The 21,390-nt window shown below is 40.6% G+C and overlaps 1 protein-coding gene across 1 annotated transcript; it reads left to right on the forward strand.

Moving 5' to 3' along the window:
• The first annotated feature begins 5,535 nt into the window (after nucleotides 1-5,535).
• Nucleotides 5,536-17,408, forward strand: cdc42ep4a (CDC42 effector protein (Rho GTPase binding) 4a). The gene is made up of 2 exons (XM_054607618.1): nucleotides 5,536-5,724; nucleotides 15,345-17,408. The coding sequence occupies exon 2, from the start codon at nucleotides 15,451-15,453 to the stop codon at nucleotides 16,495-16,497; it is 1,047 nt and encodes a 348-aa protein (XP_054463593.1). The 5' UTR covers nucleotides 5,536-5,724; nucleotides 15,345-15,450; the 3' UTR covers nucleotides 16,498-17,408.
• The last annotated feature ends 3,982 nt before the right edge of the window (nucleotides 17,409-21,390 follow it).

Raw genomic sequence — 21,390 nt, forward strand, 5'->3', positions numbered from 1 at the left:
TTGTACATGAAATACATCACCAAGGATCATTTGATATTATGTGTGTTCAACATGTTACGGTGTAACATAGCATTAATATGATGACTGAAAATGTGTTTCATGCTCACCGTACAAGCGTATGCATATGTTATGATAAGATGTTTTCTACAACTCTATTTGAATATGCTGGTTCTTTACAAAAGTTGAAAGGGAAATTGCTGTGCTGGAGGTGGATCCGTAGAGTATAAAATTAGACAGTCGCTCCAAATTATCATCTGTCAAATTTCCAATGTGAACATGACTGTATACATCATGAAGGAAACATTATGGACCTATTCATGGTAGCTCTCTACAATAAATTATTCTATTTTGTAATGGCTTTTTCTTCAATGCCTCATATGAATATTTTAGGATATAATACATAAAAAATATAAATTGGCAAATAAGACAGGTGACTAATCATTTTGACAATACAGAGAGAGTGGTAAAGCTTTACAAAAGCTTTACCAATTATTTTAAAGGAAATAGAAACCATATCAGACCCTGCACACAACTATTTTACACAGACAGTCCTAAGTAGACCTATTTGCATGGTCTGAAAGACAAAGTGATTATTGGTGACACTTGATCCTACAGTGCCAAAAAGACCTGATTTGCTCAAGCACAACAGAGACATAATTGGGATGCATAAGAGCATGAGTTACAGGGAAGAATTTGAAGAAGAACCTGATCTGGTGCAAGCTTGCTGTAAAGCTGGGGGAGAGTGGGCCTGGGTAATCTCCTTATTTCAGGCCGGAAAACATTGATCTTAAGCAAAGCAAGGGAGGAGGACCGGAGGGATCAGGCTGTGAGGTTTTAAGGGAAAAGTGAAAGACGAGTCAAGGTAACAGTTTGTTTGTATTGGGACATTTGTATTAAAATATTTTACTTTTACAAAAAAGAAACACATGGCAGTATAAATCCCTCAGACAGATTTATAACTTTACATAAGTGGATGGATAATTCAATATAATGGAAATTGCATTACCTAAAGGTGCAAGATCTGAGATTAAATGCATTTCAATTGCCTTTCAATAACTCTCAACATGTCAGCTGCGAGCGTCTCACAGCTAATGGTGCTTACAGCCCTAACAGTGCAAACTACATCAAGAGTGCTGACAAAGCTAACAGTGTTTACCTGAGGGGGAACCAGAGGTTGGGTGATACGCTTCCGTGATGACCCGGACGGTTGACGCTATGTCAACAAAGCAAGGAGAAGTTTGGAAAAAATGACACACAGGGGGAGAGTTACTTCATCATTTGCTTAGGCAGTGTTGAATACAGCTCATTTAAGGATTATTGAGTGGCATTACAATGACATAAAAAGGCAATATTATAAGGTTTTCTTTAAAGGAACAGTGTGTAACATTTAGTGTAATGAACAGGCAGAAATGGAACAAAAAAATTATAATTATTTGCATTACTAAGTGTGATGACCTGAAATTGAGAATCTTTATGTATTATGTAGCTTAGAAAAAGCTATTTATATCTAGAGTGGGAGCAGGGTCGTCTTCGATTGAGTCCGTCATCTTACACCGACATGTTTCTATAGCAGCCCAGAACGGACAAAAACTCACGAACACTGGCCCTTGCGAGAGCTTTTTGCATTTTTGCGTAACCTTAAGGTAGGGATGGCTACCAAAACTCTGTATTAAACGGGCCCTGGATTATTAAAGATCGTAGTATTGATGCTCCAACTCTTTTTGTTAGTACTTTTTAATGTTTTGGTGTAATTTAATATCTGAACATACATTTCCACTACTTTCTCTGTCAGGCTGAGCTCCTCCACCTACAAAGAAACATAGACACAAGCACAGACGTGCGATGCGTCAGCGAGCAGAGAGGCAGTGGCGGTGACTGAACCAGGTGAAGTACAGAATGCTTGAGTTGAGGGCAACTACACTCATTATTGTTGCTGCAATAAAACATTTCCGAGTAAAAAGCTGATTCTTTATCAATAAATCCGTTCAACAAGCATGAACATGTAAACGAAAGTGAAACCTAATTCAATCGGCCAATATCATCTATCTTAGTTCTCCAACACGCTTGGAAAGAGAGGGGGGAGCGAAGGGTCATGTTGTTGCGTGCTATCTGCAACCTCACCACTAGATTCCACTAAATCTCACAGACCTTATCTCCTATAAAGTATTCCCCAACATGAAGTCTGGAATTCCAGAGGAAAAATCATATCACATCTCATGTATACTTTATAGCCCAACTTGTTTCTTCAACAGAACAAAAGCTCAGCTTTAAAAATGAAATATAACATATTGCATAACATATTTTATAATATTTTGAATAATTCTACTTAGTAACTCAAAATTATGATAATTCTCCACACTTGACGCTGCTGTGACTATTGTTCACTCTCACTCAATTCACTGCGAGGAGGCACACAGGCCAATCATCTGTTCACACACGCACAGACGTGGCTTCACATCAACAAATCTGTTACATTTTTACATTTCAGTTCAGTATCTCCTCATGGGACCGACTTATACAGAATGTGTCCTAATTCTGACTGCGCTTGTTGGAGTGCATCAGAGCACATTTGCAATGCAGCTAACTCAGCCTGACTGGTGACTCCAAAATGAGGACAAAATCATGATGTGTGATACAGAAGGAAATTGGACGTTACAGCTTTTAAAAAGTTTTGAAAGTCCTCTGGTGCTGTGTTATTTCACTAAGAAGTTAAATATCTATCAGTATGCAGCCAATTCAGGCTTATCAGGAAAGTCAATAAAAATGGAGATCATGCATCATATCTCATTTTGTGATCATGGCTTGCTAATAGATTTCACCACTACCTTATGCTAGGCAACATTCTGACATGTGTGTGTACTTGTTCAACCGATCGGGCCTGTCTAGAACTTTCCCATGGTGTTTGTCCATAAGGCCCAGACACACCAAACCAACATCAAAGAACTATCTGTAAAAAAGGACCCTGTTGCGGTGCCTCATGTTGCCTGTGTCTTGGCCGAAAAGTTGCGTTTGAACACAACGCAAAAAGACAACATTAAATTGCCAACAAGCACGTATATCCTGCGCCTACAGGAAAGGAGATAGCTCTCCATTACTGCAGTTAGCGGTAGCCATGTGTTTGTAATTTAAAAAGGGAAACCAGAAGCGTTTGCCCACCATTTTCACACCACTCATATTCACCACTTCACCACTTAATTCCAGACGGCCATGTTGTTGTGAAAATACTTGTGTATTGGAATGATGAAATGCCCCTTAACTTTTTCATTGTCATTTGCTAAAAGGTTAAAGGGTACAGTTTTCTCTCTCTTATATAGTTTATAGACTTAGCGGTGAAGCCTTATTTCTACCTCTGCTATGAAATAACAACAATTACAAGATTGACAAAGGATCCTGTGGCACTGAAAATAGAAATCCTTACATCACTCAGCTTCCTCATCTGATCCTCTGGCATCACAACCGCCATACATAACACCAGACTGCTGGTGTTGCAAACTGTTGCCAAAACTCAGTCATGGAAGGTTTAAGGCGTCCCATGTACAATCCTCAACATCAAAAAGCCAGACAACTAAAGATTTTCCCTGAATGCCCAAAGTGCCTCCACTGAGAATGTATTTTTTAAAAGATTCTAAAACATCAAAAGCATAGTTAGCACCGGCTGAAGCAAAGGCTGAGAGACCGCTGCACAAACACCGTCTTCTGCTGGACCACTGAACAGAGCTGTCGAAGCTGTCAACGCAATACACAAAGCTGCAACAACAGAAGACTTTTGCAGTATTGCTCCAGCAGCAGCACGTAGAATGAAGCAGCCTGGATTTTTGCTCTTGATAGGTCACTGAGAAGTTTATCTTCCCGCCATGTTTGTTCAACTTTATTGCATTAAAGAACTAAATGAGCACTGGCTGCCTTAAATGGGTGTATTCACTCTGCACAGCAGGATAATGGCCAGGAGAATAATGCTATTGCAGACCAGCTGCATGTAAATGCAAGTCTTGCAGTACTGTGGTTATTGGAAGTGCATTCTCAGATTTCCTCCTTGAAATCTGTCTTAACCAGATTTCAGTTAGTGTTTGAAGAGAGAAAGAGAGAGAGAGAGAGAGAGAGAGAGAGAGAGAGAGAGAGAGAGAGAGAGAGAGAGAGAGAGAATCATCTTATGGGGAAACATTCTGTCAACACGCTCATTTAATATTAATCTTAAGCGTAGTTATGTCGTCAGTTGTGCGTCAGTTTATACAAAATAGTAGTAAAATGTATACTTTTGGGGCCTGGGTATGTAAAAAAAAAAAGTATTCAATTTGAATGCAGCTTGTCCTTGGACAAAAGGTCACTACAGTCAAATTCTCATCATGAAGAATCCGTTTCTCCCATCAGCTGGAGGGACAGACCATACTGGGAACACAGCCAAAGGCAGGAAATAACTTTTGAATGTGTGTGACGGACACTCTGCATGCATGTCATTGCATAACAGCAAGTTTCAAAAGCAGCATGGATAGATAGGCTAACACTCCTAAACGGCTGTGAAAGAAAAAGTAAATACTCTTCCTATCCAGGTAGTAAAGGGACGTGACCTGTGATAATTATCGCCAATTCACACATTCCTTTCTCTTGAGCTCAGGGTGAGAATGCGCAGCCTTGGGATGTACCTTAGCTGCTTCCCACTCATTTCCATTGCAAAAGGCACTAATTAGCGGTCAGACAGAGGGCAGCTGATCAGCCTGGAATACACATGGTCAAACAAATGGGTCAGTCTTCAAAAAAAGTTTCAGTGATTGAAGAACGAGAGAAATAAATTTAAACCACACACTTTTAGTTTGATCCTGTGTATGACACTATTATTTGCCTTATTCCTAATTGTCCCAAATGTTGCATAATTTTCTGGGTCTTAACTACTAGCCATGTTAGCTTTTGTATTCCAATTGTAAAATCCATGCAAAATGACTGTGGTGTCTTTCATTGCACTGCATGCACCTCCTCAAAAATGTCACAAGGGCTCTCTCTTTCATCTTTTATGTCCAGTGTTATCACAGAGGATGACTATGCGTTTTTCCCCCTCTCAGTGACACATCATCAGCCAAGCCCTTTCTAATACCACAAAAGAGAAAGTCAGAGAGTGTTTACACAATACTTTGGTTGAAAGATTTGTGTTTCCACAGCTATTTGCCCTGCTATTTGCAAAATAAACAGGCCTAAATCCTTAAATACATCATGTTTTCTTGACTGGTGGAGAAGATGGGTTTATGGTTTCTTTTTTTCATTTACTATCTATTAATCCACTGGCACATTATGGAAAGCTGGTGATACAGTTTAAATCAGATTTTGACTTGTTTCCTTTTTTAAAAAAAATAAAAAAAGAATGTTTCATTAGTGTTCATGACGCAGACCACGCCTTAGACTGTGAGGGAAATGAGTGTGTCTGAGTGGCCCCATGCTGGCAGCCTGTGTCTTTAAGGAGCCATGTAAAGAGGGCGTGTTCATACGCACTACCCGGGCAGGAGGCATTGTAGTGAGTTATTGCACTTACGAGCAGCAGCACCGCTTCTGTGGATGCAGTGACAGCATAAGTAACATTTATTTATATTATTAAAAAAAGAAAAAGCCGTTTGGATTTTCCTAGAGTTTGATTTAAGCGCTTCACGTCTCCGTCGGTTTGATGAATGCGCTCACATTGTCAACCTGCTGGGGGCCTAAGAGTGGAGCAGCACACGGCTTTATGAATGGGGATGCTCGGTAAGTGCGTGCGCTTCGATGTTTGTATTTGCACTTTAACTCCCACCACCACATTAACATGTGCCTTTTTGTGTTTGTTTGTGCATCTCAAACTGTGTATTTAACAGATCCGCTTTATTTAGCGGCTCAGCAGAGCGCACGGTGCACAAGGCATCTGACGCTTTTGTGGTCGGCTACTTATTGTTCTGCTGCCATTGACCCACCCAGAAGCACAGCCTTACTGTAACGAGAGTGAATGACTGGCCTGATACATGCAAGAGTGCTGTCAAATGGACATTTATAGGAGGACGCGGTTTAGTCGCGGAAACGTTTATTTTTATGGTGTCGCGAGAATTGTACTGATCACCTTTCATCAAAGGGAAGCTCTCACAGGCCTCATATGAGAACACATGTTCAGTTTCAAAATATTAATAATATAAAGGCCAATAATGTGTTTGATAACATTTTGCTTTGCATATTGAGTGAATGTACGTATGTGCGTGCACGTATGGATGTTTTTTCTCAATATTGATTTATTTTGATACATTTGTGTAAACTTGGTCAAGACTGAGGGAAATTAGGACACGCTGACTGGATTTTAGCTCTGGGTTTACATGACCTGACCTGATGACTAAGTAACTTAAAAAAAATCAAACATTACAAACGTTCTGCCCCACTGTGCAGCACAGGCCTGTCCTGTTTGTCCAGTTCATTACCTTTTTATCTGTCTACTTGGCAATTCTATTCAGTTTGCTTGGCATGTGTGTCGCGCTGGCATCTGATGAGATCATTGTCTGGCATACTAAGGTGATAGGTCGCAGGTCTGTAGGCCATCACTACATCACTGCCATACTGATAAGAACTCCTCAGCAGTTGTTTGAGGAGATAATGTTATCAGATGTCTCTGCTTGTGAGGCAAATTGGGTGGCTTTCTTTGTTTTCACGGGTCTAAATGTGACATTTGACCTGCCTCATCCAAAACACGCAGAGGGCTTTGTGAGATGTCTTAATTGTTCTGCTCAGACGCTGTGATGGATTTGAGGTTGACGACACAGCAAACAAGCAAGCCTCATTTCCAAGATTTATGTGTAACAGGCTTAGTCCTGTTTACTTTTTTCCCCAGAAGTGCCTCAGAAATGCTTTTCAAGAGAGGCGACACACTCAACCAGCCTGCACAGGTTCTGCTCCCTCTACCTTCCTCTGTTTCTGAAATTACAAAGCATCTAATTGCCTGCAGGGGACTTGTGTTTAGTGCCTGAAGGTGAAAGTTATCCTTCCTCAGTGTGGTGTTGGACACTGTGCCAAACACTGTCATTGGACACAGCGTAGACCGCATTTGCTGGCGCGCAGCCCAGGAAACATGACCTGCTCAGAATTTGGTTAACACCAACTCAAGATCCTTCTTTGGTGGCGCTGAAGTGAAACTTTAGTGTGTTATTTGTGGCCAGTGAGTGTATGGTCCTGCACCCCATGTTTGAACAGGTCTGCAGTTTGTGTGCTCATTTGTTGCAATGTGTGTCTCTTGTTCAGCCCCTTCACATTCCAGGAAATACCAACATAAACAGTTATTTTTTTTCCCTGGAATGCCTCCTTGGATGGTGATAGTAAACTTGCTGCATTATTATAGAGGACTTGACAGTTCTTTTTGATGGATGTGTAGCATAAGTAACATGTTAGGGTTGTTGTCATTGCTTTTATTACCACAGGCCAGAAAATGTTATAAATTCCAGCTCGGTGGGAAATTTACTAGCATGTGAAAGAGTTCATTCTCTCCGTACACAATTTATGGTTTGCTAGTTTGACTTAAAGCAACAGTTCTTCAGCATGCTGCCGCCTACTTTTTTTTATTTTTATAACCTTGTTGTCCCAACATCAAATTCTAAGGCCGTCTCATATTTCAGTGTGTGAATGCGTGTGTTTGTTCCTGTATCTTTTGTTTGGTGGCATTGTTTTCTGGTCTGATCCAGTATTCTTTGTACTATGTACTGGTAGGCTGGGGTTGTTACTATGAGCCAAAGGAAATGTTGATTTTTGTCTGTCATCCTGTTTCCTTGTTATAATATTGAGTGTTGTTGACATCAGCGTAGCAGTAGACAATGCCACTGCACAAATGTTTGATGGCTGACGAGGAGACTGGTATTTGTTGACAATAAAGTACATTCTTCTCTCTGCCTGAACCCTTCTTGGGTTCTTGATTTGTGTTAATCCAAAAATTGTATGTTAGATTTTGAGAGAGACTCGTGCACGGTACACTAATTGGCCACTCAAAATTTAAACTGTTGTCATGCACAAGTCGAGTAGTGTCTTGTATTTTCTAAAGCATACAATCTTTGACAAAAACAGCCCTCCACTGTTCAATAGCTACTCCTTTGGCTTCCCTCCAGCTTGAGCATTTTCTTTGCTGTTCTGACCCCCGTAATTATGACGCACTCACACTTTAAAGCGAGATTCTCAGGATCCCATAATTTCCCTGCATTCTTTCCATTGAGTAGCGCAGGTTTCCACTCAAGTGTTTCAAATCGCAACCTCGCTCCTCTGCAGCTCTTAAGACAGACACCTGGCCAGTCTGTGACCGTCTGCCCTGGGTGACGATTGGGACACCTGGGCATGAGGCCGGACCTGTCATCAGCTGTGACTCCGCTTTCTGCTGTGGAGAAGATCTGGTTGTGTTCGGCCTCTGAAATGAATGTCGTTGAACCTGCGCCGCTTCATGTACCGATACGTGTTCCATGTTTTTGTTGAACACACAGTCCCATGACTGGCCCACAGCTCTGTAGGTTATTACGTCTGTCGGTTGATGGAGATATGAGCTGTGTTTGTTTGGTTAGCCCATCAGTAATGAAGAATGATGGAGGACATGGAGGCCTTGTTTACATTACGAGTATTCAGGAAGGGCAGACTGAGTAGATTTCCGGAGAGATGGGAGGGTTTACTGCCTCATTTTCTCCCTGCCCTTCCTGTGGACGTACCCCTTAACAAACTAACACGTTTCTCTGTGATACGCTTCCATCATGTGTAGATTTGCCTGTTTGATCTGTGCGTTTGAGAAGCAGTAGGCCAATTGCTGTGTCGAGGTTGCTTGTGTCGGTCACTTAGCTCAGTGGTAATTTGTAAGATTCATGCGCAGTTTAAGAGTGCACAGACGTCTTTTGTGGAGACGGGAGCAATTATTATTGACCCTGGAGTTGGTCGTTGACCTTGCAGGTCCAGCTGGATGAGAACGAGGAAGCTGGGAAAGTTTTTAACCATGTGTCGTTAACAAAAACATAAGGGACATCAAAAGTATTGTTAAGTGGTTATTTCTGGCGTGCTATTGTGTTGATATTGCCAATATCAACCTCTTTTCGGCTCATGTTTTCATTACGGTGAGATATTTAAAATGCCGAATTAGTTCCAATGTCTGTCCATTTGTATTTAGGTGCCATGTCCAGTACACCGATGAAGTTGATTTCTATTCATTGCCATATTATTAACTTGTATTCCATTCAGAGACAATGGCACAGAGCAGGAATAGACAATTTTGTCTGTGTTTAAAGAGGCATTGTAGATCTGTGATCCCAGAGAACACTTTTCATTCTACCATGCATTGAAGTGGAGTGAGGCATTCTTGTCTGCCATCCACTGTTTGTGTCTGTAATAAAAGCTGTCAGTTTCACCGAAAGCTGAGGACAGGGAGAAGGAGATGGAGTGTCTTGTCTGGAGGCTGTGTCTGCTGTAAATGTAAAAGAGACGAGTCATCTCCTCTCGGGTATCGGAGGTCAGCTGGTACACGTCGCGTTGACTCGCTGCAGGCCTATTCTCTGCCAGGAACCCTGTCATTGGTTTTCAGGGTTCTTTTGAAAGGCTCTCTTCTCTGTTCTTGTCATCATCCGTGCATCACTTTTCCTTCTCTATATCTCTTCTGACCTGCCTGTGTAACTAAAACTGTTTTCCCACACGGACAAAAAAAACTCAAATCATCCACCAACATCTGGCTTTTGCCTTTAGTGGTAAAGGTTACAATCCTCATTCATTCCTGGGGCAAATAACTCTGCAGGAGTCACAGGTATTTATCGGCTCCAGGTTGGCAGTGATTGAAACATGACACCCGTGTGGACAATTTTCTCCCCTCTTGCGGTGGGATGCTATGTCACGTGCGTTAGAGTGAATTCATAATGAATAAAATCAACAGGGATTTGGTTATTATAATATATTAACATACAAAATATATTATTATCTATGCTCTCCTCAAAGCCACCGCACTTGGACAGTCTGACAACATTCATTTTACCTCGCTGATAATCCAAACACAACTGAAAATTGTCATTGTTAGTCTTTCCGGCGTTCCAACAATTACCAGCTCTGGATTGAAAGAGAGATAAGTAACCACTGTTACATTTTTACTGTTTACTAATTAACTGTGGCACTTCCTGTGGCGTCTGTGACATCGAACTTGACGCACCAGGGAAAAAACAGAAAGGCCTGTGCCCTGTGCAACGGCACGACATCCTGCAATAGGCAGAGTGCGATTTGCTGTGTTTTGAAAAATGCGCTATATTTGATTGGAGTAGGCCCATCGATAATGCAGCTACAGCTGCACACCGTTTATGCAGATTAACTTGATTAAGTCTGATTAGTTGTGTAATCATGTATCAGTAAACTGAATGCTGTTTTAAACAGTGCTGAGTTTGTATAAGTTTGTTCTTTTAGCCCAATCTTCTTAACTCAAATATTCCACTCGCTGATCAAAGGATTGCAACAGATTTAGTACCCATTGATATGAATGCCAATTCAAAAACTCTGCAGGCACTTTTATAAGCAGGGAAGCTCTACAAATCTGTTGTGCTTTGATCCTTACCAAGCAGAGTGTCCTGCTGGGTGAGGTGTGACATTAGCATAAGAGACCGCCTCACACCAGCTTGCCAGGTATGAGTGGGGACGGCAATAACACTGATATGAGTTTTTTGCTGTCTGTGCTTGAGAAATGCACACAGGCAGGCTTTTTTTTTAATCTTCTCCTTCCTGTCCCTAGAGGCATTGTTCTTGTTATTTTGGAGGAACTATATTAGTATTGAGGTGTTTTTAGTTTGAGGTGTTATTATTTAGGAGGAGTTTCTAATTTTGGCCTACCTGATTTAATTCCATTTCTATGGAGAACTGCAACTTATAAGTATATCCGTAATTGATTATCTGTCAGTATTTCTTTCAATTAATTGATGAGTTGTTTTGTCAAATAAATAAAAAATGTCCAACACATTTTCCCAGAGCCAAAAAATATGCATCAAACTGTCTTGTTTTGTCCAATCAACACAAGAAAGCCCCCAAATATTCCATTTAAAAACTCTGCGCATTGGACAAACTTGTGTTTGGCGTTTTTGTGTGACAAATGAGGATTAATCGATTATCAAAAAAGTGTCGGTAGTTTCAGCTTCAGTGCTATAGAATAGTTGGTCACAAACAACAAAGCAACAGGCCTACGCGGGTGTGAACGTGGTCTGTTTGTTACCAAGCTTGTTACCGGCATTTCCCCATCTTACTCAGCATTTCACAGTCACAGATTGTGGATTTTCTTTGCTCTTTAGACCAGAGAGGATTTACAATTGGATCCAAATGAGCCCTTGGCTTTCTTGTGGTATTGGAAATGCAGAGTGGTGAGTGGCATGAAAATGGGTGGTATGGCAGGAGGGCACTTGAGGACCCTGTAGGTCAACAACTTGATTTGAATCAAAACACCGCAAGCAAATGGTGTGCCGCTTAGACTGAGTGCAATAAAATGGACCATTAACTGCTAAATCTGGCTTTTATGTAAGTAGGAGTGCTTTATTTGTAATATTTCGTTGGAGCAGTGTGCTTTCTCTCGTTGCTTAGAGGGCAGCATCGGCTTGGTATCTGTTGTTCCCCGTCTGTATGATTGAGAGATAATGTGATTTCCACTGTTTGTCCTTGGGCTGCTCCTTCCTAAATGAGACATTCAGCCGCACTAACTGAGTTGTATGGCAGATACCTATCTTCGAGAGGCCATTTGTTTGCTTAATTACTGGAACGTGTGTGTGTGCTAGCCCTATTACTGAACAGTAGCTCTGGCTTGTGTTGCCCCTTTTGAACATTTGGCCATGAATGAGCGCTTTCACCAACAAATGGGATGTTTGCAAATGGTTAAATCGTCAAAGTGATTTTACAGGCAGAGCATTTTGAGATGTCAGTATGACGGAGAAAACCAGCGACTTTTCACTCGTATTTGGGTGCATTTGGCCTCCCAACCCCCAATGTCATTTCCCCCCGAGGTCATGTGGTTGTCCATCCAGGTCAGTGACTTCAAATGAGGCAGACAGACAGCCTCCACCACTGCAGCAGCCGACCTCTCCCAGACAGTAGAATACACACCGGACTGATTAAGCACAAATAAGATTCATCAATACTCGATTCGGGAAATGGTCCATTAGTCATGTTTGAGTGTGTGTCAGTCAGTGATCTCTTGTGTATTAAGTGTTGACTGGCCTAGTTGGAGAGAAATCTCATTTGTCTTAAACACAAATTATTCAGGTTAGGTCTTGTGTCACATATGTAAAATCCGATTTCTCTTTTTTGTGTTGGCTGAGCAGTAAAACCTAAATTGATGATGATATGGGGGATTTTTGAGTCGTAGCTTAGCTCTTTCTTCCCTTCCTGTGATGCATCATATCTTAACAGTGTTTAGAAATTACTGCATTTCCGTTAAGAGCCAAACTACCCCTGGGTGAATATACTCTGGTTACAGAATGTTTAAGGCCCGTTTTACTATCACCGCTTTTCAGTAAAATAACAAATTCCGAAGTTATTTCTGTGCGTTTCCCTCAGAAGTAGTGGTTGTGTATTTTCTTCCCACAAAGTAGTGGCTAAAACTGTATGATATTTAAGCAGCTTTAAAGCCCTCCTTGGACCCAGGCTAGGTATTTATATTGATAATTGAGTTATGTGATCTATAAACAGAGCCAACATTACATTTCCCATGACATAAATTCCATTTGGGGGAAATGGGTTGGAATATCATTTACCCAAACGGATGTGAAAAGATTAGAGAAGTGAAGCAGCACTGGCGACGGTTGGGAATCGTTCCTAGTGTGCTCAAGTTCATCACATTTAGTCCGAGCATGCCTGCATCCACTGCTGCGTTTTACTAGGCAGCTGAGAAATACCACATCCACATCAAGACTGGTCAGTCATCTTCAAAACCATATGTCATTTAACGGGCTCAAGGTCTGAAGGTCAGTGTGGAGTGTGTGTGTTACAAGTATGCTGTCAAAATGAAAAGATGCAGATGTGCCCCATTTGCTCGTCTTGTCTGATTCTGTGTCTCCAGTTAGTTCTCGACTGCAGCCAGACCCCGAGTGTTGTGAAGGTCTGTTTATAAAGTCAATCCCCCCCCCCTCCCCTTGTAACCCTGTAGTTCTCACGCTAACTGCTGCCTTCTCAGGCCCTTTTCCTTTTTTTTTTTTTTTTTTTTTTTCATGCGTACACCCACATGCACACTTATGCAAACATACACAGAACTATAAATATAGCAGGACTGTGAATCCGGTTTCATTTAAGTGCTAAAGGCCTGTGCTGGATCAGGTTTAGATTCAGCTGATGAAAAATCTGCCTGGTGGTCGTCTCCTACACATTTCTGTACCCATGTTCCTGCAATGGGCACTGTTGAGCTTTTCAGCTTTATCCTGGCCTTGGGGGGGGGGGGGGGGCATGAGATGTAGGAGTGGGAGGCAGGCTTTCACCGTCTCCCCTTCATCCGCTGGTTGTTTTTCTTCGCCTGATTTATACCACCCAGAAGCAACTAGTCAGAAAAAAACGTTGTTTTTTGTCTGGGTGTGAATTATTTCCCTCATTATTTCGCCAAAAAACAAATCAGAACATGTAGCTTCAATAACAAACATGTTTCTGTGAAAAAAGAGTGTCCTTGTTTGTGTGTTTTGGCACAAAAGCATTCGGAGTTCATGGAAAGTTTTCACATCATGTTTAAGCCTCGGTCAAAAATGCTGCAGTCTTGTTTCACTCTATATAGAAGAACATAGACTCTATTGTCTATGTTCTTCACAGCACCGAAACATTCGTGTATATTTTGATACATCCCCATTTTAACCATCAAAAATAGACACTACACAGATGGAGTGAGTGGTTGAAAACATAGCAGACATTACATTAAAAAGGGTGTATTGTATCAGCTCTTGGTTGACACAGAAGGAGGTCATGTGTTGGATGCGTGTATGAGCCCGCAGACACTGACAGGAAACGCTGTTGCTTGCTTGCAGGAGGATGTTTCTATGGAAACCAAGAGCAGGTGAGGGCATTAACAGGAAGAAGAGAAAAGGCTCTGCTAGAGGGGCGGAGTAGAGACAGAAGAACGAGGTCAATGTGCTAAAAAAAAAAAAAAAAAAAGCATTAAACAGCCTAAATCTCCCAACGGCACTTTATTTTTTAAACAAAAGCAACTCTAATTTAAATGTGTTTTTTAGCATTGCCTGAAATCTAAAATCAAGGTTAAGTCGGCAAACAAACAAAGAGGCCCTAAATGCAAGCCAGAGAGGTGCACAATGCAGACGGCAAGCTTAGCGTTTTCTGCAGGCCTGCTTACGTGTAACCATAGAGACTTTCCATCCACCAGTCAGAGGTGCATATGTTTCTGGGGTCAGTCTGCAGAAACTGCTTGCATTTGATTTTTGCAGACCACCGTTACAGTGTTCTTTTTTATGTGTGTTTTATATGCTGGCATGTATCGCTAATGAGACATCCTGCTCCCGTCCTCCGGTGCAGCACCTGCGGAAGCAGCAGTGGCTAGCTGTCAGCCTGTGGTGAGGTTTCCTCTGTTTGGGCTGCATGTTTCAATAATGCAGAAACACATTTTCTGTCAACTGACGGCCACAAACCTCTAGGGGCTTAAACACTGTTATCTAAGGCGAAGAAGGAGATGGCTAGGGACTTGTTTCTCATCTCTCATGTCTCTGATCATGTCTTCATTTACATTTGTAAAAAAAAAAAATACTAAGTTGACTGTTGAATAGCATACTTAGTTGAGAGGGGTATTATTGCTCTTTTATAATTGACTTTGTCTGTGACTAGAAGATAAGCATTTGGTCATAAACCGAATACCATGCCGCTAAAGTTGAGTTTTCACAAGAAAATCCATGGCAGCCCTCAACTATCCTTCTCAGATTCATGTTGGTCTGTGGTTGGCGTTTTGATCTTAATTATATTGCCATTAAAGCAGAATCCTGTGGTGTTCCCCATATTTTATGTCCCAGTGCATTTCAGAGGTCATCTCACAGAGATGTTGGAAGAGTGCTGCTTATCATTATGGAGCTGCAGAATTGGTGGCTTCAACTCTTGTAATTAGTGACACATTTTAATTAAAATGTTTTCTTTTATTTACTTGATGGAATTAAATATTCTCCACAATGTAATGTGGATGTTGTGCAGTAAATATATATGTAAAGTTACCTTTATTTGATTTTTTTTTTTTGTATTTTTCTTTTCAACGTCAGTAAATGTTTTTTTTTATTTGTTTTTTTTATATTGTACATCACATTTTAACAGATGTACTAAAATGAATGATTTATTTATCAAATTATTTAAATTAAATTTTTATCTAAATTCGGTGTAACTTATTGTATTCTATTCTCTTTTTTCAGGTTCCCAGGCTGACTGTGATTGAGGTGCCTCAAAACATTCCAAGGTCTTTTAAGAAGGATTATATTCAAGATTTGGAAGTTCCTTTAGCAAAACAAAACCGCCACCATGCCAATCCTAAAACAGCTAGTGTCCGGCTCCTCCCAGACCAAGCGACGCTCACGCATGGACCTGACCAGGGAAATGATCAGCGCTCCACTGGGCGACTTTCGCCACACCATGCATGTAGGTCGCAGTGGTGATGCTTTCGGTGACACCTCCTTTCTCAGCACGCGCTCGGGGGAACCTCCCCCTGAAACCAATTTCTTCCCCCGCTCTCCTCGGCCCGGCCTCCTGTCTCGCACCTTCAGGAGCAGCAAGCGCTCCCAGTCCGTGAACAGAGTGGACCAGCATGGAGACAACACCCCTTGTGGGTCACCCACCTATGTGAAGAATGCCATGTCTCTGCCTTTCCTCAATGAGGATGACAGAGGGGACATTATTGGGGCAAAGAGTTTGTCCTCGAGTCCTTTCAAGCAGCAAGGTGAGGTGGATGGGAGGGGCGGAGCTGCGGCTGCCCACTTCCTGGAGCTGGAAGAGCAGAGCTTTGGCGAGCTCACTGAGCTTCCAGAGAGCTCCCACCACTACAGCAGTGGAATGAAGCGCGCCGAGTCAGTAATGTCTTTCCATGTCGACCTGGGACCCTCCATGATGGGTGACATCCTGGGGGTGATGGAAAAGGAGGATGACGATCTCGGCTACGAGGAGGGCAAGAGCAGCGAGGGCCATGCCTCACCACCTCTCAGCACCCACGGTGAGGAAGAGGATAGCGTGGAGAGAGAAAAAGATGAGGATGCAGAGGCGGAGACGGAGGAAGAGGGAGACTCTGCGGAACTGCAGCAGCAGGTCTCTATGGATCTTGCCAGCTCTGTAGATCTGGGGCATGAGAATGGAAGTCCCTACACCCCAGAGTACACTCCCGAGATTCGGCCCAAACATTTGCAGCATCTAGACAGTTGCTCCATGTCCAGCTCTGGCTCAGCTGCCCTGGATGAGAAACCAAACAGCCAGACCTATGCAGGAGATACAGACAGCGCCACTTTCAGTGCCCCGCCTGGGGAGGAGAGCAACTTCTCCTCTTTCTTGGAAGATGAAGACGATGAGATCCGCGTATGAGTCTCTGATGTCTTCTAAAAAAGAAAAAGAAAAAAATAGGACAGAGCTCTTGAAGGGGTTTATGTGAAACTAGCAAGTCCTTTGACGGTGTGGATTTGCAGTTGAACGGAAATAAGACCCTGTTGCCGGGTACTGTGGGAATGGGACTGTAAAGAAGACGGCGGACACTTACTTTGTAGGTCTGCAAGGAAAGCGTGACTGATCCTTTTGGAAGAGCCCAAACTCAATCTGTCAGAGAGCCTTACCCTCCACTGTCTGTCAATCCCTCTCTCCCTTTTGAACACTGAGGGAACTGACGTGGAAGAGCAGAAAAAAACTTTTAGGAAAAACACTTTCCATAACTGAAGCTCAGTTCACGCTTTGTCTCTCTTTCCTCTCACTTGATGTGTCACATGGCTTTTCAAATTTGGTTCGCCTCCCTTCTTGTTGTGCTTTTTCTCACTGGCTGTGGGACATGATGAGGCCTGAGCTAAACAGAAGGCCTCTAGCACCACAAGATTACTGATGGGAATCTTCTAACAATAAAGGGGGTTGTGTTTGTCACTGGAGTGTGAAGCCCTGCCTTGAGCCCCTTTCATCTGAAAATAATATAGTAAAGTGCCATAGATCTGTCAGTCTTCTCCCTTATGTGACTCGGGGTCCTTGTGAGGCTGCTCGACGGCTGCCATTTCCTGCTGTAAAGCTGGAGCACAAAGCCCAAAAACAAAATTCTCTTCTGTTTTTCATTCACTGTTGAGTGCCTCTTAAGGCGTAGCCTCAGTGTAAATTTTGAGAGGAAACCAGGGCTGTAAGGCTAATGGAGATGCATTGGCCTGCATTAACTATGGTGTGGGCATGGTGTTACTACAGGAAGACGGAGGTGTAAAGAATGGTGTGTGTGTGTGTGTGGCCCACTGGGGAGAGACTGTACACTGTGTGTTCTCTCCCCCCCCCCCCAATGAACAGATTCTTTTTTTTCCCCACCCTGAAGCCATAACGATGATGATGATGTTACAGATTTCTGACATGGATTGGCTATCTTCAACATAATAATCTGTCATTTCAAGTTGAAACTGAAGAGAGCTGATAACCACTTCCTTCCTTGTTCCTTTTGTACATCTTAGCAGCTGCTGTGGTGCAACTGAACTGTGTGAAAGATGTTGATCCTTATCAGTCCAGGGGCTGTCTTTATCGAAGCTTCCACTACTTTGTGAGGAGGGCTTTAGGGTATGAATTGTGGAAAATCAGCAGGCATAATTAAGCCAGACACTACTAGTAGTTAGTGGTTAATACCTGTTGTTCAAATTTTGTCTTAAAAACTATTTTCTATGTTTATGTTAAGTCTGTTTTATAGTAGATGAAAAGAAAAGACACAGCCGAGAGCATTAAAAAAAGGTTGCTGTTTTGATCCAAGTTGCATTGTCATTGCAGCCTGACTGTATCTCTTGCATCATTAAAGCTGCGGCCAGAAGTATTGAGGCTCAGTTGCGCTGATTGATTTCACTGCCTTAACTGAAACTGACAGATGTGCCAAATCATAATATTCTAGCCAAAAATAATTCTACTTGTGAAGCTCACTCTTGGGAGAGTCTGTCAGATCTGTACAGCACTTCCTTTTCTGTATGGTTATCACTTTTGAGTTTAGGTTTAAGGCTGAGTTTCATCTTGTAAGTTAAAAAAATAAAGATGTGTTTTAAAAAAGAAATTGCATAACTGGATATTTATATTTCCAATCACTACATAATGTATTCAGGTAATTTCTAGTGTTAAACGTTTGTGCAACTGGGATGTTATCATTGTTCCCCTTTGTGAATAATGTTGTATATTACGCCTTACTTCATTACTACTACTGTTTTCTGTATTATCCAAAATAACCTATATTTTTCAATAAAATAAATCCTGAACATCTTTGCTGCTTCATATTTATTGCAGCTTTGTCTCAGAGGAGAAAGTCATATAAGTGCTACTCAATCAGCAGCATTAACAAAGGAATTCCTAGACTGCCTTCTCTGTTTCCTGTCACTATTCTTTGGCTCTCCCAGAAGAGGAAGGAAGGAAGGAAGCAATTGAGGCCTAGTTGGATGTGGTTCTTAAGTATTAGCTTTTACAAGCTGAGAATTCTGTGATGACTCATGAGTAAATGTGTGTATGAGAGAGAAGAGTCAACATGTAAGTAAATACGCTTCAAACTCCCTCCCCTCTATTTACATGCTGTTGTTCAAACAGCCAGCCAGCAACTCAGAAGAACATTACATTAGTAATGTCCAAACCTCCAAAAACTACAGGATGTGGGACAAAATCAATTTAAATTTAGAATTCACGGAAGTCTTAAGATACAATCTTTATTAAATTAGCTAATGTAAAGTTATGCATTTCAATAATGAGATCATGTTGGAAGGTCAGCTTCACTTTGTAAACTAAATTATTTTTTAAAGTTAGCTAAAAAATGGCATTGTTCAATTATTTTTTCATGTTATTCTAAATGAACACAGTCAGTCTACCATTGGCATCTTCACTTTTTTTATTTTTTTTAAATAATTTATTGTGTCTGTAACAGCTGTCCCCGTCCTTTATGAATCTGCTCCATAATGTCGAAACTGACGAAATGTAAAAGGAAAGGCTGGAGGATAAAAACAGAAAGAAATTTAGTTTATTGTGAAAGTTCAGTCAGAGGCTGACTGGCCACACAAACACAAGGTCCTATGTCTATGTCTGTGGCTAGCTAGTTTATACCTAAATTATGCTAACAAATCTGGCTGTTTGGGGCATACAAAATTACACATTGAGTAATTTTCTGTCTTAAAGTGCCATCAATTAAACAATTAAATGTAGTCCCCTTTTAACTCTTTGTCATCCAGAGGCATTGTGATTACATGATCAGATTAGCAATGTATGACACCATATGCCCCATATTAATAAGTGGTGAACCAGGATTTGTTTTCTGAGCAAAAGAGGCTTGATATGTTTTGTAGTTGGTGTAAATGTCTCTGTTTTCTTTCCAGACTGCTGAATAAACAGAGGGATTTGAAGGGCCTGGAGGAAATGAGTAATGAAGCGCATGGAAAAAATATTTGGTGAATGTCAAATCAACTAGTTGGAGTAGTTGTTGTAAACAACGTGGTATTAGTTGAAGTTGTTTTAGCAGTAGTAGCCGTAATATTTAAAAAATGTCAAAGGAAAGTATGGCCAAGGTATTGAAAGTCATAAAAGTCATAAAAATGTATTTTTATGGCATGTCAAAAAAGTCATAAAAAAGACAGAAAAAGTATGTCGAAAAAAGTAATGAAACAATCATAGTATGTCCTGTCTAGAAAGAATATTGAAAAAGTCATAGTATAGAACATCAAAAGGCATGAAAAAGTCATGGTATATAAATTGTAAAAATCTCAGAGTATAGAATGTAAAAAAAAGTCATAGAATATCATGAAGAAATAAATCACAGTATAGCATCTTGGAAAATCTTGGATGTCGAAAAGGTCATGAAAAAGTTAAAAGTAAAATCATAATATAGCATGTCAAAACATATATAAAAAAAAGTCATAGTATATCATGTCTAAAAAAGTTATAAAAAAGTCAGTGTATGGCATGTCGAAAAAAGTCAAAGTATAGCATGTCGAAAAATGAAAAAAGTCATAGTATAGTAAGTAGAATTATTTTTTAAAATTCATAGTATAATATGTTAAAGAGAAGTCATAGTATAGTATGAGCAAAAAAGTCATAGTATAATATGTAGAAAATAGTAGAAAAAAGGAAAAGAAGAGTATATCAAAAAAAGTCATAGTATAGTATGTCGAAAAATGTCATATTATATTATGCCAAAAGAAGTCAGTATAGTATGTGGTAAAAAGTCGACAATAAGTAATAGAATAGTTTGTCACAAAAAGTGAAAAAGAGGTAATTGTATAGTATGTCGAAAAAAGTTAAAAAAAAGTGATAGTATAGTATGTCAAAAAAAGTTAAAAAAAAGTGATAGTATAGTATGTCGAAAAAAGTCATAGGATAGTATGTCGAAAAAAGTGAAAAAAGTGATAGTATAGTATGTCAAACACAGTCGGCAAAAAGTCATGGTATAGCGTGCCTAAAAAAAAGTCACAGTTTATTATGTCATAAAGTACAAGTTTTAAAGATGTAAGTATTTTTCTCAAGTCAATTTTGAAAAAAATCTAGTACCACTATGTTACATTCATTTAGCAATTCACTTATCCAAAGCAACTTCCAAAAGTGCATTCAACCATGTGGATACAACCCAAAAATTGCAAGAATAATACACACATATTGACTAAAGCAAATATGCTGTACTGCTTCAAGTGCTACATTTAACATCTATAAGAGACAGGAGACAAACACAAGATTTGTCTAAAAAAGCATGTCGAAAAAAAGTCATGATATAGTATGTTAAAAGTTATAATAAAAGTCATAGTCATACATATAAATAAATAAATGAATAAATCGTATACTTTTTTCGACATAGTTTAATATGTCGAAAAAAGTCCTAATATAGTATGTCGAAAAAAGTCACAAAAAGTCATGATATAGTATGTTAAAAGTTATAATAAAAGTCATAGTCATACATATAAATAAATAATGAATGAATAAATCCTGGGCTATTTTGATGAACCCAACTGCGGAGAGGAAGAAAAATGGCGTGAGGTCTTGGTCCTGAAGAACCGCAGCCTCCTGCCAGAGGGAAGGGACTCAAAGAGTTTGTGTATAGGGTGAGAGGTGTCGGCTACAATATTTCTTGCCCGCCTCAGGGACCTGGAGGCGAACAAGTCGTGGAGGGACAGCGGAATTCAGCCAATCACTCGCTCAGTCATAGTATAGTATCTCAAAAAAAGTTAAAAAAAAAAGGTCATAGTATAGTATGTCGAAAAAATTGAAAACAGTCTTTATATAGTATGTTGAAAAAAGTCA

This window comes from Anoplopoma fimbria, chromosome 11 (assembly GCF_027596085.1).
Source record: "Anoplopoma fimbria isolate UVic2021 breed Golden Eagle Sablefish chromosome 11, Afim_UVic_2022, whole genome shotgun sequence".
NCBI classification, from domain to species: Eukaryota; Metazoa; Chordata; class Actinopteri; order Perciformes; family Anoplopomatidae; genus Anoplopoma; species Anoplopoma fimbria.